Source organism: Taudactylus pleione, unplaced genomic scaffold (assembly GCF_031769625.1).
Source record: "Taudactylus pleione unplaced genomic scaffold, aTauple2 ptg000229l, whole genome shotgun sequence".
Classification (NCBI taxonomy): domain Eukaryota; kingdom Metazoa; phylum Chordata; class Amphibia; order Anura; family Myobatrachidae; genus Taudactylus; species Taudactylus pleione.
In genome coordinates this window covers 829,541-845,479 of record NW_028284631.1, presented here as the reverse complement: position 1 = coordinate 845,479, position 15,939 = coordinate 829,541, and the positions used below count along the sequence as shown (strand labels likewise).

The following is a 15,939-nucleotide window of genomic DNA, read 5'->3' as shown; positions in this document are numbered from 1 at the left end:
TCATGTATGTAGTACTTAGCAGGAGTCATATCATGTATGCAATGATTAGTAGGAGTCATATCATGTATGTAGTAGTTAGCGGCAGTTACATCATGCATGTAGCAGTTACCTGGGTCAACAAAATGTATGTAGCGATTAACAGAAGTCACATGTATGTAGTAGCAGAAGTCACATCATGTATGTAGTGGCTAGCAGGAGCTACAACATCGTGTATGTAGTAGATAGCAGGAGCCACGCTTCTCCCTGTGAAGCCATGCTGCGCTGTGTGGCTCTGACATGTCAGTGAAGAGAGTGCTGAAGTTGGGACGCCCCATTAGAGAGCAGGGACTGTGCTGAAAGTCGGGACTCCCCGTTGGAGACTATACAGTGCTAAAAAGTTGGGACTCTCCATTAGAGCAGGGACAGTGCTGAAAGTCGGGACTCCCGTTAGAGAGCAATGGACAACGATGTGTGTCACCAAGGGGAGTGTGAGTAGTGGAGAGAGGGACATGTCGGGGTCTCAGGAGGACAGCAAGTAGGAGAGCAGAGATGTTACCTGGGATCTTGCCGTCATTTCTGGGCTGGCCGGGTGCAGCTGTCTCCTTCTACCCAAGCAGCAGCTCTCCGCCCGGAGTGTGCAGCGAGTCGGTAGGATGGGCGGGGAGGGGACAGTCACGTATCATTACTCACCATAGGGGAGTGAGGTGTCACACACATAGACACCCCCCCTGTACACACACATGGACACCCCCCCTGTACACACACATGGACACCCCCCCTGTACACACACATAGACACCCCCCCTGTACACACTGTTCTTCTCACTGTCTTACCCTGGCTCTTACTGTGGTACATAGTTATAGTAGTAGCCGGGAATTGTCTTCTTACATCAAGAAATGCTGGAGACGTGACATCAGATAGTAAGCTTTGTGTACACTATAAACATGTTATGTTACTATTTATTATATATACAAATAACAGGCTTAATCAATGTAGGACTGGGACATGAAAGGCCCATCAGGGAATGCAATGGTAGGGGCCCAAACCTAAGGGGTGTGGCTAGCCACCAGAGGGGGTGTGGCCAGCCACCACAGAGGGACTTATGGGCCCATTTATTAATGATCGCATTGCAGATATTGATACATTTGGCAGCATCACAAGTGGTGCCAGTGGCAATGGAGGGATCGCAGCAGGTATCGGAGATACCTGCAGCGGTCCCTCCTTCATACATCCGGGGGATACTTAGTATTTGAGGTAAACCCCCGAAAACAGGTGTTTTCGGGGAATTTACCTCAAATTCACTTTGATAAATGGGCCCCCTAGCCAAATATTAGAGAATACATGCAAACAAAGCTGGGTACACACTGGAGGAGTGATGTTGGCACGATATGTAATTTCCGGCCGAATCGGAATGACATATTGGCCGCATCGCCAGGGGCAGAACTATGGTAGACAATGGAGGCGCCTGCCGCCGGGCTCCAGCACTGAAGGGGCACCTCTTCCATTGCCCTCAATATATTCACCCCACTTAGGGCTGTAACTATGTAACCGGAGTGTACCGTCACAGACACCCAATACATGGCACCTCTACCTGTCACGTGAGAAGCCACCATACACTAGTGGAGAGGTCAGTGTCAGACCATCAGCTGCCGCCTCCGTCTATCTATAGCCTGTCCCTACTCTTTGGTGTTGCTGCTCTTCAGCAGCTTCTTATGTCATGTCCGGTGTCACCCTCGCCCCCAACTCTCTGTCTCACTCCTCTATGGGATGCCTATATTCTGTGTGCAACTGCGGGTCTATCTGCTTGAGAAATGCTACATTACAGTGTCAGCGGCAGTGACGGGGGCACCAAATTATAACTAGCCTCCGGGCTTCTGGGATAAACTTACGCCACTGCGCATCGCTCACTGTGTACGGCCAATATGCGCTCTCCCGTGGCCGCTTGCGATAACGTCTGGTCGGCCTTGCTGCATGTCCAACTAGACGATATCGCAAAAGGCCTCGTTGCAGGTACTGAAGGACGGAACAAGGTACCTAGGATTCCGACGGGCCGACATATCGGCTGGGTACACATCGCACAATGTGTACCCAGCTTAAGACCCCTTTATAAAGGGGTGTGTCAGGACCACCCATTTTGATTGGCAGGAGGGTGCAGTTTCCACACATTCAAACCAAGCCAGTTACACCCTGGGCTTAACCCACAGCACTGAACCATATGGGGTGCCCCTGGTATGTGACCACACCATTTACATTAAAAAAATATACAAACTCGGCACTGACTTTTCAAACTGTAACTCCTTTAAATATAGGGAATGTTAGTTCCAAAATATTGCAACAATTTGTCCAGCTGACCAACCACTCATCTGGCCAGTCCAGCATGAGAAGTGTGAGTTATGAGATAGAGGACCTCATTCAGAGTCGGTCGTTGCGGCCGCACGGTCGTAAGGGAAAAGGGGCCGGATATGCAAATGATGCACTCGCAAGTTGCGTCGTTAAGATGGGATCGTAAGCTGGACGACCAAGGGGAGGATGCGGCCGTAAGACTAAAAATACGCCCCCTTCTTGTTCGCATTACACGTCATCTCCGGGCATAAGGATTAATCGAGACCATCGGAAACCATCGGAGCTGGTCGTAGAGCTTAAGGTTGACCATACCCTCTCTTAAGCACTACGATCAAGTCAGTGTGAAAACCTCCCATGTCACGTGTGCTATGACACTACTTTGTTAATTATGCACTCCCATAAAACGCCGTTTGCATAGTCAGGCACGCCTGCGTTCAGATCTCCACTCCCCCGTTCACAAGCACCTTCCCCTGTTACCACCCACAAACGCCTCATCCTGTCACTCAAACTAACGACCTGGCCAAATTCAAGGAGAGAGATATTTCCGATTGTAACAGCTAGTTTGCGCACACGCATTGTGAACTTTACGCGTGCGCAGTTTAGCGAACATCGGTGGCGTACGACCGTGCGGCCGCAACGACCCACTCTGAATGAGGTCCAGAGTACCCTTCATCACAGGGAATAAATGTCATATAGTCAGTGGGTGATAGTTTTCTTTATTGGTTATTTATAAGTGTTGCCTTCTATCGCCATAATATGAAGTGTTGTTTTTTATCGCTATACTATGGCGTATTGGTGCTGTGTAGGTACATGTTACTATGAGTCAGTGCCAGCGGTGTGTGATATGCAGACATTGCAGTGCTGGTATTCCTAGGTGACAATGAGCATTTTGGCGTTGGTCTGGAATCAGGGGCGTATCTATAATGGGTGCAGGGTGTGCGGGGAACACGAGCCCCTGGGTGCAGGGGGGCCCCGCACCGCACACCCTGCACCCATAATATTACTTACCTCTCTGGATTCCCACATCGGCGCGGGGGTCTGGCACTGGAGAATGACTGGAAAATGACCGTGGCGGCCATTTTCCCATCGTTTGCGCATGCGCAATACACAGAAAATGCCCGCCGCGGCCATTTTCCCGTTGACCTGTGCATACACTATAGACTCTAGTACCCAGAGTCTATAACTCCGGTGCTGACCGCACACAGCTCATTGCGCTGCCGGCCACCAGGCGGAGAGGAGGGTGTCGGAGACTGCACACAGGCCCCCTCCTCTCTAGAAACGCCCCTGTCTGGAATGCATATTTTCAGGATAAATTGTGAACTTTAAAAGTCCAAACACAATCAAATCCTATGTACAGCCTGTATTTTGTCATCACGTCAATATACATTCCCTTATTATGGTGTTTATGTAAAAGGTTGCGGGTTGACTGTGCTGACGGGATCCCTGCGAATGTGTCCCGATTTTTTATTATCGAAATATAGCAACACTACTTCCAATGTCCATCCCTACTGGAGAGCAGGGGCCTGGAAGAGGTGCCATTCCTTAACACGTGTGTTTTCTTTTTTTTTTCTTTCTTTTTTTAATGTGCATAAGTAGAAAATTGTACAGAAAAGAAAATAACTTTACATATATAAAATGACATATTTACATATATAAAATGACATAATTGCAGAGTTCAGATTACATAATTATGTAGAGAATGCAGAAGGGAGAGAGCCCTGTTCTTGAGAGATTACATAGTAGAGATGTGAGAGTTTACATTCCATACATTACATTCTACATGCCTTACAAATTATTATTATTTATTTATTAACAGTTTCTTATATAGCGCAGCATATTCCGTTGCACTTTACAATTGTAAGCATTAATAGAACAAAACTGGGTAATAACAGACAGATATATAGGTAGGAAGGCCCTGCTCGCAAGCTTACAATCTATAGGGAAATAGTCATTGATACACAAGGACAGGTGCTATATATTGCATTTTGGTCCAGTCAGAATGCACAGTTTCTTGGTTGGCTGCATGATCCAGTCACACAGGAATGTCGACCAAATGTCATGAGGATGTGAGAGAAAGACGATGTGTGAGATTGTGTGTGGACTGTAAAAGGGGATGTAATTAGATATGGTAGCTATGAAGGTTATGTGGGAGGTTCTGGAATCTGATAAGCTTGTCTAAAGAGGTGAGTTTTCAGGGAACGCTTGAAGGATTGGAGACTAGAGGAACGTCTTATTGTGCGAGGTAGTTCATTCCATAGAGTGGGTGCAGCGTGAAGAAAGTCCTGTAACTGTGAATGGGAGCAAGTAATGCATGGGGATGAGAGACGCAGATCTTGTGCTGAGCGGAGAGGTCGGGTTGGGAGATATTTTGAGATGAGTGAAGAGATGTATGTTGGTGTGGTTTGGTTAATAGCCTTATGTGTAAGTAAGAGTATGTTGTATTGAATATGGTAGAAAACCGGCAACCAATGGAGGGACTGACAGAGCGGGGCAGCAGACGATGAACGTTTCACAAGGAAGATAAGCCTTGCAGCTGCATTCAAAATGGATTGTAATGGTGATAGCCTGTTTTTGGGAAGACCAGTAAGGAGGCTATTGCAATAGTCAATGCGGGAAATAATAAGTACATGGATTAGAGTTTTTGCAGTGTCTTGTGTGAGATATGGTCGAATTTTGAATATGTTTTTTAAGTGTATGTAACATGATTTTGAGACAGATTGAATGTGGGGAACAAAGGACAGTTCAGAGTCAAGGATGACACCAAGGCAGCGAGCTTCTGGGGCGTGGTGGATGGTCGAGGTATCAACAGTGATAGAGAGATCAGGTTGGTAACTGTTATTGGCCGGTGGAAATATGATTAATTCTGTTTTAGAAATATTACGTTTCAGGTGGCGAGATGACATCCAAGATGAAATGGCAGAAAGACAAATCAATAACATTAATAACAATAACTCATGAACAAATGCATACTGGACATAAATCATGTTACTTGCCTGTGAACTATTTCCCTTCATCCCTGCTATAAAGGTATTGCTTACAGCAAGTTAATGGAATCGGACACGTGAAAATTTATTAATATGAGGTTTCTCATAGTAACTAATGAACCTTATGGTTACATAAATTTCACTCTTAAGTAGGGATTATTAATTTCTTTAATAAAATAACAGACCATGCACTTGAAGGATACATAAAATGAAATACAGTACCATGGATACATTGTGATTACTTCAATTAGGGGCGGTTTGTTGCCGTATATATCAATAGGATGTATGGCTGTGTTTGATTTGCTTGCTTCAACACAAAAAAGATGGCCAGAATTGATAATATGATTGCAATATATAACTAATAAATATATTACTAATATAGAACACTTATTATAACGTATCTTTTTTCTACTACTGAAACAAGCTGCAGTAAAACTATCAAGTGCAAGAAACGCCTGACAGATTGAACACATATACGAGGGTGAGTCAAAAATCATCAGCACTCTGGCTGTAGAATTTATTTTAATCAACTTTCAGAAAAGACAAATACATTATTTTTCAACATAATCTCCCTTATTTTCAATACACTTTGTCCATCTGTCAACAAGCTTTCATATTCCCTCATTAAAAAATGTTTTAGGCTGAGCTGCGAGCCACGAATGCACCGCTGTCTTCACCTCTTCATCAGACATGAATCTGTCATGGATTATTGCATAGGCAGAGCCATGGCTGATTAGCAAATGATTTGCAGAATAATCCACTGTCACTCGTCTATCCAACAGAATCAGTTCACGTGCACGCTCAACGTTCTTACCAGTCGTGGACTTGGACGGGCGTCCTGCTCCTTCTTCATGGCTGACACTTGTGCGACCTTCTTTGAACTTCTCTATCCATTTATACACACTTCTTCACAAGAAAATACTTTCTCCATATTGTGCACAAAGTCTTCAATATATTGGCACCAGGCACACCCTCATACCACAAAAACTAATCACTGCACGCTGCTCCTCTTTTGTGCAAATCACAAGCGGGGCAGCCATTTTTTCTTGCAGACTGCAATCACAAATGAACTGATGTAACACATTCAAACCTGCACAGCAGTGACTGGGGAGACAGCGACCTAGTACGGAAAGCGTTGATAAGACAGTGCCGCCAGACTTCCGGTTGGCGGACCAAACGACCTGGCCGCACTTTTAATGGGCTCCCAAGCCGGCTCCATATAGCCGAGACATAGCGCCGCCGGAGAGACTCACTGCCTCACCTAAAGCCAAACTGAGGTCTCTAGGATAACGCGGGTAAGAGCGGCGCATGCCCCGGCCCCCCGCACTGCCCCACAACACCGGAGTACAGCCGCATTGGAAAAGCGGCACTGCCCGCGGTTGCCATCTTGGATTGCGGCCGGGCATAATTTCTCCCCTCCCCACCTCCAGCAACAGCCACCGGGGCTATCACTAGACCCGAGGAGCAAGCGGGACGCCTGGACACCGTTTCAGGGACGTTCCCCAGCCATAAGCTCCCCGCTGGCCACACATCACCCGCGGCCGCCATTTTGAGACCTGAACAAGTTGCTGCAGCCAGCGCTTACCTTCTTTCACAACCCTCTCTATTTGCTGCTCATACCAGGGAGCAGGGTGGTGTAGCTGGGTCCTCATACTGTGATCTTGTCTGGTCCAAAGATAGTGCTCATAAGCCATACTATAGGCTCTAATTTACAGACCCAGTGTCATATATATCCTGAACACCTGGGGCTCCCCCTAGTGGCTCCTGATTAAATCGCACGTCACATCCCTATACCATGGAGAAGTTTGTGGCCAGACTACAGCGTGCACCTAAAGGTCAAACTACTAAAGGGAAAGACAAAAATGTAGCCCCATCATCATCTCCTGACTCTCCTACTTCACCTCCAGCTGACAATATCCTGGACGGAGCCTCTAACTCAACTCAATATAGTACCGCCTCAATAGCTAAAGCCCAAGAAATATCCGAGCTTCTTTCTCCCTTGCTTGACAAAAAACTGTCTGGCCTCAAAGAAGCTATAGAATCAGCAGTTTCGCAACTTAAGGAACATGGTCGACGCTTCACGGAAGCAGAACAAAGTATCTCCAATGTTGAAGATGAGCTAACAGAGGCACAAAGCGTAATACATACACAGGAATCAGCGATCTCTGCTATGCAGGAAAAATTGGAAGACTTAGAGAATAGAAATCGCCGCAACAATTTAAGGTTAATAGGCCTACCGGAATCTGTTAAGCAAAGAGATCTTATGGATTTTGTCTCTAAATGGTTACCCTCTGAGCTCAATTGCTCGGCTTCTTCCAGTACCCTCATCATAGAAGGAGTTCACCGCATAGGCCCTGACCGTGCTTCTGATCAGAGAAGACCTCGGCCTGTCATAATGAAAATGTTGAACTACCTAGACAAAACTCGCATACTGGACGCCTACCGCAAATCAGAAGGCCTCACCTACCAGGGGCACAAATTGTTGTTGTTTCAGGACTTCTCATATCAAGTAGCAATGAAAAGAAGGGAATACTCTACTATTTGTAAAGCATTATTTGATCTGGGACTGAGATTTGTATTAATGTACCCTGCGAAGCTGAAAGTCCTACATAACGGCAAACAACACTTTTTTGATTCTCCATCGTCTGCAAAGACTTTTCTGGACTCTCTAACCGATCAAATTACTCCTCAAAATGATATCGTGAATTAAGAAGATACATTTAGTTGTACAAATCCGTCTCCTATCGCAAACATGGAGAGTTTGTCATTGGAAATATATATCTTATGCTTGTTTTCAAGATTTCTGGTTATTTCAACAACTGCTAAACGTCAATGGCAGAATTGTCAAGATAAACTCTGGTTTGTTGTTTTTTCCCCTTCCTTTTGCACATTTACCATTCCTCCTCTTTCCTATCCCCTTTTTTATTTTCTTTTATTTCTTTTTTTCAATTATCGATACTTTTATACCTCACTGGGTTTAAATAGGCCCGTAGAGCCCTATTTTATGGTTCTTAAAATTTTCAAAAATTGTAAGACTGCATTATGTTGGTTATATTCCATATATTATGGCAGGTCATGTTTTTGTTTTTGTGTTATGTGTATTTCTGTAATGGCACTTTCAAGGTTTTACTGCAGGCGCTCTCTGCATGCTGGGACTGAGAGCGTCATGGTCTCTTTACGATGGTTCACTTTCTTGATCTACAGGACAGGTATAGGATAATACAATGTCTCACTCTATTACTGATCTCACTAAAACACATAAAAACATAAGATTTTTAACTTGGAACGTAGAGGGTTTAAACACCCCGATTAAACGGCGTAAAATACTACAACAACTTAAAAAATGTAAACCTGACATAGCAGTGCTACAGGAGACCCATTGGAGACAGGGTGACCCCAATACTCTTAGAGACTCATGGATAAAAGATTATACAGCTGCATCTTTCACATCTAAAAAAAGAGGGGTGCTGGTGATTTTCCATAAATCTTTAAAATACACAGTTGTAGACTCGATCCTGGACACCGAGGGCAGATTTCTCTTTCTTAAACTGAATTTAGAAGGTGAATTAATCACGCTTGTCACTTTGTATGCTCCCACAGGTCACAACAATGCATTCTTCTCCGATCTCTACGCCTGACTCCAGAATTGGGCAGAAGGCGCCCTCGTCATAGGAGGAGACTTCAACACTACTCTTTCTCCTAGTCTGGACAGAACGGGAACATCCGGTGAGTGGCGGGGCAGCACATCTCCAACGCTACAACTTCTAATTGAATCCCTCGCCCTAGTAGACCCATGGAGACACCTCCACCCCTTAGCACGTGATTACACGTTTTACTCCCACCCCCATCACTCCTCAGCTAGATTGGACTTCTGGCTGGTCTCAAGCTCATTAATTAATAGGATTCAAACATCTCATATAGAAAACATAGTCATCTCCGATCATGCGCTTACATGGTTCACGTTACAACTATCTACCCCCAAAACATCTTCCTTCAATTGGAGATTCCCCTCATACTTATTCACTTCTCCAGACTTCAAAAAATACTTAGAACAACAATTTCTTAATAATAATAATGATAATGCTTCTCATATTGGCGGCATATCATTGTTTTGGGCCGCAACTAAACCAGTAGTGAGAGGGCATATTATGGGATATGTTTCCCATAAACGCCGTAAACTTAACACACGTTTCACGGAATTGAGTAAAGCCCTATCACAATCGTATGCCATTATGCTGCAAAATAACAACACAGAGACACGGCGGAATTATTTGAATAACAAAAATTTATATGACACATTGTGCACTGAAAGAGCCCAATATTATCTAGATTTCCAGAAACATCGCTATTTCCGTTGGGGAAATAAAGCGGGCAAGCTGCTGGCTAGTATAGTGAGAAGTCAGAAAAAATCCTCTCCCATTCTTTCTCTTAAAGGTCCCCTAGGATCATTACATACCAACGAGGACATTGCGGCCTCTTTCTTACAATATTACACAGACTTATACTCCGCACAGGATGATAACCCTGTTCTGGGGATGAACTTTTTGAAAGAGGCTAATCTACCATCCCTCTCTGAAGAGGCCCGCGACTCCCTAACAACTCCTGTTTCGGAGTTGGAGGTTGCTCTAACTATCAAATCCCTGGCCAACGGAAAGACACCCGGCCCAGATGGCCTTAGTGCCGAGTACTACAAAATATTAAATCCGCTTGTAACCCCTCATTTAGTTTCCTTATTTAATTCAATATTGAAGGGAGCCTCAACACCACCAGACTTTAACCAGGCCCGAATTATCCTTCTCTTGAAACCTGAGAAAGACCCTACGCTGACCCAATCATACAGGCCAATATCTCTGCTCAACTAGGATTTTAAAATCCTCACTTGTATTATCGCTCAACGTTTACAATTAGTATTGCCACATCTCATACACACTGCACAAACTGGGTTTATGAAAGGACGACACTCAGTGATCAACGTCCGACATTTGATTGCAGGATTAACTAAATCTCACCAAATGAGAAATAACCAAACGCTCCTTGTCAGCTGCGACGCTGACAAGGCCTTTGATAGGGTGTCGTGGAACCATCTATTGCGCATCTTCCAGCTACAAAATTTTGGTCCCGAATTTATTACATTATTCAAAACAATATACCACACCCCTATAGCATTCCTAACAGTTAACGGCCTGAATACTCCATCCCTTAGACTACATAGGGGCACCCGACAGGGTTGTCCCCTATCCCCTTTATTATTTAACCTGGCTATAGATCCTCTTATCCGCACCTTTTTGCTATGTCAACAATGGCAGGGAATAAATATCGGAAATAACACTTTGAAAGTCTCCGCGTATGCGGATGACTTATTACTGTATTTTGAGAACCCACATTCTGCCATACCTAAACTCCTTCATATCCTGAAAGACTTCCATATTATCTTTTGATAAATGATAACAAAACAGAGGTCTTGGCCCTGCACTCGGACGCCACAAAAAACTGGAAAAATTCTTTCCCATTTAAATGGGCCAAAACAACTGTAAAATACCTAGGCCTTAATATTCCGGCACATCCCTCTGCCCTATACTCAGTCATTTTCCCTGCTTTAATACAACGTACACTTTTAGATTTTAACAAATGGAAACACCTCCCACTCTCATATCTCGGTAGATGTCAATTAATTAAAATGATATCTTTTCCTAGGATTTAATATTTTTTTCAGATGCTCCCCTTGCTTCCTTTAGAATCTGATTTAAAATTGATTAACAAGGCACTCAGCAAGTTCATTTGGGCGAACAAAAAACCCAGGATTTCATTATTCAAACTCAGCCAACCACCTACTGTAGGCGGAATTAACCTCCCTTGCTTAAAATCTTATGCCATTGCGTCAAATTACCGATACGCAATTGACTGGATTAGAGGAACAAATGGATTTGCTGACACGCTAATAGAGCAATCTTTTAGTGTTGAAATGCCATTAGCTAGTTTGCTACACACACGACCCTTGTCTTTTCCACCTCACGTAGCACAAAATCTATTACTGCATACTACATGCATGGCTTGGCGACGAGCCAGAACTCAAATGAGAGTCCCTACCAATGTCTCCTTGTTCCTTCCTATCGGTCATAACCCAGGGTTTGATGCTGGTTTTCTAACACAGACTTTCAAAACCTGGAACACACAGGGATTGCGTTACATATATCAATTACTGGATCTCTCCACAATGACTATTTACTCTCATAACCAAATACAGGAAAAATTTCCCTGTATCCAAATCCCTTTATTTATATATTTCCAAATACGTAGTTATGTCAATACTTTACTCCCTAAAATTCCCATTATATCTGGGAAAAGTGGTTTGGATGATGTGCTGTCTCGCTGCCTCTCTATGTCATTTTCCACTTCTATGCTATACACCTATATACGCCGGGAAATAAATTTGGAAGTGGAGACGGTGGGACTTGCCAAGTGGCATTCCACATTCCTTAACATACCCCTATCCACCATTCTAAAATCTTTTGTTAGACTTAATAAGCAGTTAATTTCGGCTTCATACGCTGAAATGCAATATAAATTATTGCATCGCGCCTATTTCACCCCCAAATTAAGACTCATCACAGGTACTTCCACAGACTCAAATTGTTTTAAATGTGGTCAACCTGATGCGGATCTAATGCATTGTATGTGGCACTGTGCGGAGGTACAGAGGTTCTGGTCCTTGGTACACACCTATATATCCACCAAGTTGGGAATTGTTTTTGAACTAACACCCGAATGGGCTATGTGGGATATTGTACCATCATCTGGGTCATCCTGTGCCCCTGGAGGTGCCCATCTATTTCTAGCAAAGATTGCAGCAGCTGCAAAAAAAACAATATTATCTCAATGGATATCCACTGACACTTTAACGCTCAGTCTTTTACAACCTAGAATTACATACCTATTTAATATGGATTGGCTAGAACTATCCCTTAATAAAGACAAGGAAGCAGAGAAGTTCTTTAATATTTGGCTCCCATATGTTCACACATTAACACCTCAGGTTAAAGACACGCTTCGAGCTGCAGTTCAACTTACAGCCTGGTATAATGAAGAAACCTTGTCTTCAGGTGAACCACCATTTTAATTCCTGTATTGTTACGTTCCTCATGGATACATTGTATTGCACATTACTGTTGTGGTCCTGTTGATGTCTTGTCATTTTCTGACCAACATGTTATATTGTTTATTGCGGTTTTACAATAAAAATATGTTTTAAAAAAAAAGACAGTGCGGCCAATAGAAGTTTTAATATAACTGGAGTGCGGATAATTTTCGATTCACCCTCGTATTACAATAGCCTTCGGCTGTAAGCCAGCATTAATCAGTTAGAGCTGCACCAAGTACTTACCATTCTGGAAGACAAAAAAAATGAAATGTAAATAAGTTGATTTAAAGGGTTTCTCTATTCTCACAGTGAAAAGACCTTGGGCCTGATTCAGACCCACTCGCGAGCGGCTGTCCGCTCGCAAGTGGGTCGATGTTATGGACTGAGCATGCGTACGACGGAGGGAGCTCCGTCGTGCGCATGCGCCAGACGCGACGAGCGAAGGAAAGTCCTGCGCTCGTTGTGTCTGATTGACAGCACGCCCCCTTTGGTAGGCGTGCCGGGGGCGTGCCTCCCTGCCGGGGGCGTTCCCACGGGAACGCCTCCCGTCAGAAGCCGGCCCACTGACATCACTAGTGATGTCAGTGGGAGTGATTTTGGCTCTGATAGAGCCAAAATCACTCCGGAGCTTGCTGTTGAAAACCTCAACCGCAGGCTCCGGCTCGCAATTTCGATGGTCGCGATGGTCTCGACCATCGCGGCCATCAAAATGCACGCTCGTATAGCCTGTGGGTGGTGACCCACAGCTATACGAGCGTCCAGAAGGACGCTCCATTTTCATGGAGGCCGGCCCTCATTCAGAGCGTGCGCTCTGCTCAGAGCGTACGGCTCTGAATGAGGGCCCTTATCACTAAATTTGACAGTGAGTTTAGAAATGAGGGTTGGGTGGAACATTTTGGAAATTAGCATGTTTAACATCTTGCACATTTTCTTCATGATGACTCATCCCCCTCTTCAAAACTTATCAATCATTCCGAGCCACACAAAGTTCAGCATGGTGATTTAACTGGAAGATGTATTTTAAATTAGGCATGTATTGAGGGACAGTAGGATATTATAATAGGACGGTTTTGGGAAAGTATTTTATAGTAGAGGATGTATGCAACTGCTATCCCTGCTACTGCCGTAGCCTGCAGGATGATGGAGCATACATCATCTCACTTGGCCAATCAAAGGCTGCGCCCAGTGGCCACAGGTTGGCACTAGAAGGGGCAGAGCTCATTGCACAGAGGTGAAGAGTTATTATTTTTTAAGTTTAAGGGTTATTCTGAGTGCAGTTTGGAAACATGTTGTCCAAGTAAAACATCAGGACTGTCCTAGCAGTTTGGTGACATTTTAATCCTATATTCTGTCAATCATTAGCAAATGAGTTATCAGAATTGAAGAGCATAGGGAGTTGACCAATGTGTTATTAAGATGTGGCTTGCCATTGTTAGTAGTAAAGGCTAAAGTTGCGCTATCCTATTTGTACACAATATAATAATGTAATGAAGTGTATTAGGGCAGGATGTACATCCCGCCTCTCATCGGGTACATACCGCGGTATGTACTTAGAAATGTGATGAAAATCGCACAGATAGCAGCCACAGGTGATTTTTATTTTACCTTTGATTAGCGCCCTAGGGGGTATATTTACTAAAGTGAGAGTTTTTAATAATAATAATAATAATAATTTTATTTATATAGCGCTTTTCTCCTAAAGGACTCAAAGTGCTTTACAGTTACAGTACAAAATACAAAACAAGCTTAAACAAGGGACATTAGTGAAATGCTTGGGTGAATAGGTGAGTCTTGAGTCTATTTTTGAAGGATTCTAGAGTGGAGGCCTCTCGAACTGTGCGGGAAAGTGAGTTCCATAAGGTTGGAGCCACAAAACTGAAAGCTCGACCCCCAGACGAATTCCGTGAGATTCTAGGTACTGTTAATAGTCCTTCATCAACGGATCGCAGTAATCGAGTGGGACAGTAGGGAATCAGAAGCTGCTTCAGGTACCCTGGGCCAAGGTCATGAACGGCTTTGTAAGTTATTTAGAAATGGAGTTGTTGCCCATAGCAACCAATCAGATTCTACTTAAAATTTAACTAGCACCTTCTAGAAGATAATAGCTAGAATATGATTGGTTGCTATGGGCAACATCTCCACTTCTAAAAACTCTCACTTTAGTAAATTTACCACTAGGTCTCTTTTGTGTAATCAAAAGCAGCTACATAGTGCTGCAGGTCATCATCGTCATGCAGGTCATCATCGTCACTGCAAACCGGCATAGGCCCAACTCTGCATGAGCTTTAGTGAGCTCAACAGTCATTGTTGCTGTTCTGCATTTGGTGATCACTGTGACTGCCTTGAAGGTAGCAGTAGCTTCAGCCACAACATCTGAGAACATGACGAACAAGTATCCTGACTCCATTTACAGCAATGAGCATGATGTCCAACAAATATATGTGGGACACAGCTGCTTCAAGATGGCGGATAACCACAAGAGTGGAAATGCTAATTGAGGGTCGGGTGCGCTCTTCCTGTAGGTAGGAGTTTTGTAGGGGGTGGAGTGTAGTGTGCTGGGTGTGATGGTTGTGTAGGTGGCAGTGTAACATAAAGGGTGACAGACAACAATGGATGGGGCCAAATAGTTTAATGAGAAGGCACAGTGCTACTCCGATATGGTCCTGGAGGGGGAGATGGGGAGGGGGGTGGGGGGAGAGTGATGCAAGCTGGGTGGGGTGTGGGATAGACTGAGCTCTGATGGGAAGGTAGGTGGACCCTTTCAGGGGGCTGCTTGCCGTGCGGTTCTCGACCGGTACGTTATCCCTGCTGGACCTATGGTCTATAGTCTTGTGAGCCGTCTGAGAGTGTGCAGGTACCTTCGGGGGTCAAAAGAATGAAGGCTGATGCTGAAACGCGTTTGAGAACGCTCAAGAACCTGCCCCACAGCACCCCCTACTGAGACACAGTGTTACTGGTATCCATAGCCAGGGCCGCCCGTGTCATATCACAGCACCAACTCCATCTACTGCAGCACTCACCGCTGCTGCACATCCATAGAGAGACACTACCAGCAAAGGGGACACTCACCTGCACAGGCTGCCGGCAGCACCTTCAGCTACTGGTACCCTGCCCTGGGCAGACATCGAGCAGAGAATAGACACCTCCTTCCCCCCGCCTACAGTATTTGCCCCCCTCCCCCTTGGTCAGATCTGCTGCCCATTGTAGGACCCCCGCTGCTGTGCGGGGGACCTACTAGGCAAATATGTTGCTGCTATCGGATACTTGGCTCGCCCCCCCGATCAGACGGTGAGCAGAAAGGGAACCAGCACTCTCCGGTCACACCAGCAGCCGTTGTAGGAGCCCCACTGGTCGCCGCTGCTGTGCCCTCTTGCCACCAGCTCACTGCCGGGCGGCAGTGTCAGAAGGTAAGAGGACACATCTTTTCAGATCCCTCTGCTGTATCAGATGCTGTATGCCATCTCAGAGTGGCGTACAGTATCACTGTCAAGTTCC

The 15,939-nt window shown here is 44.8% G+C and overlaps 1 protein-coding gene across 6 annotated transcripts in view; it reads right to left on the bottom strand.

Annotated features, from left to right (window-relative positions):
• The window catches only part of LOC148517008 (dysbindin-like), a 43,859-nt gene extending 43,195 nt beyond the window's left edge, over nt 1-664 (bottom strand). For all 6 annotated transcript variants that reach the window (XM_088479186.1, XM_088479183.1, XM_088479185.1 and 3 more), the window contains exon 1: nt 536-664. In XM_088479186.1, the coding sequence (XP_088335312.1) occupies nt 536-553 (18 nt within the window). In that variant the 5' untranslated portion in view covers nt 554-664. The remainder of the gene's footprint in view (nt 1-535) is intronic.
• Between the last annotated feature and the right edge of the window lie 15,275 nt (nt 665-15,939).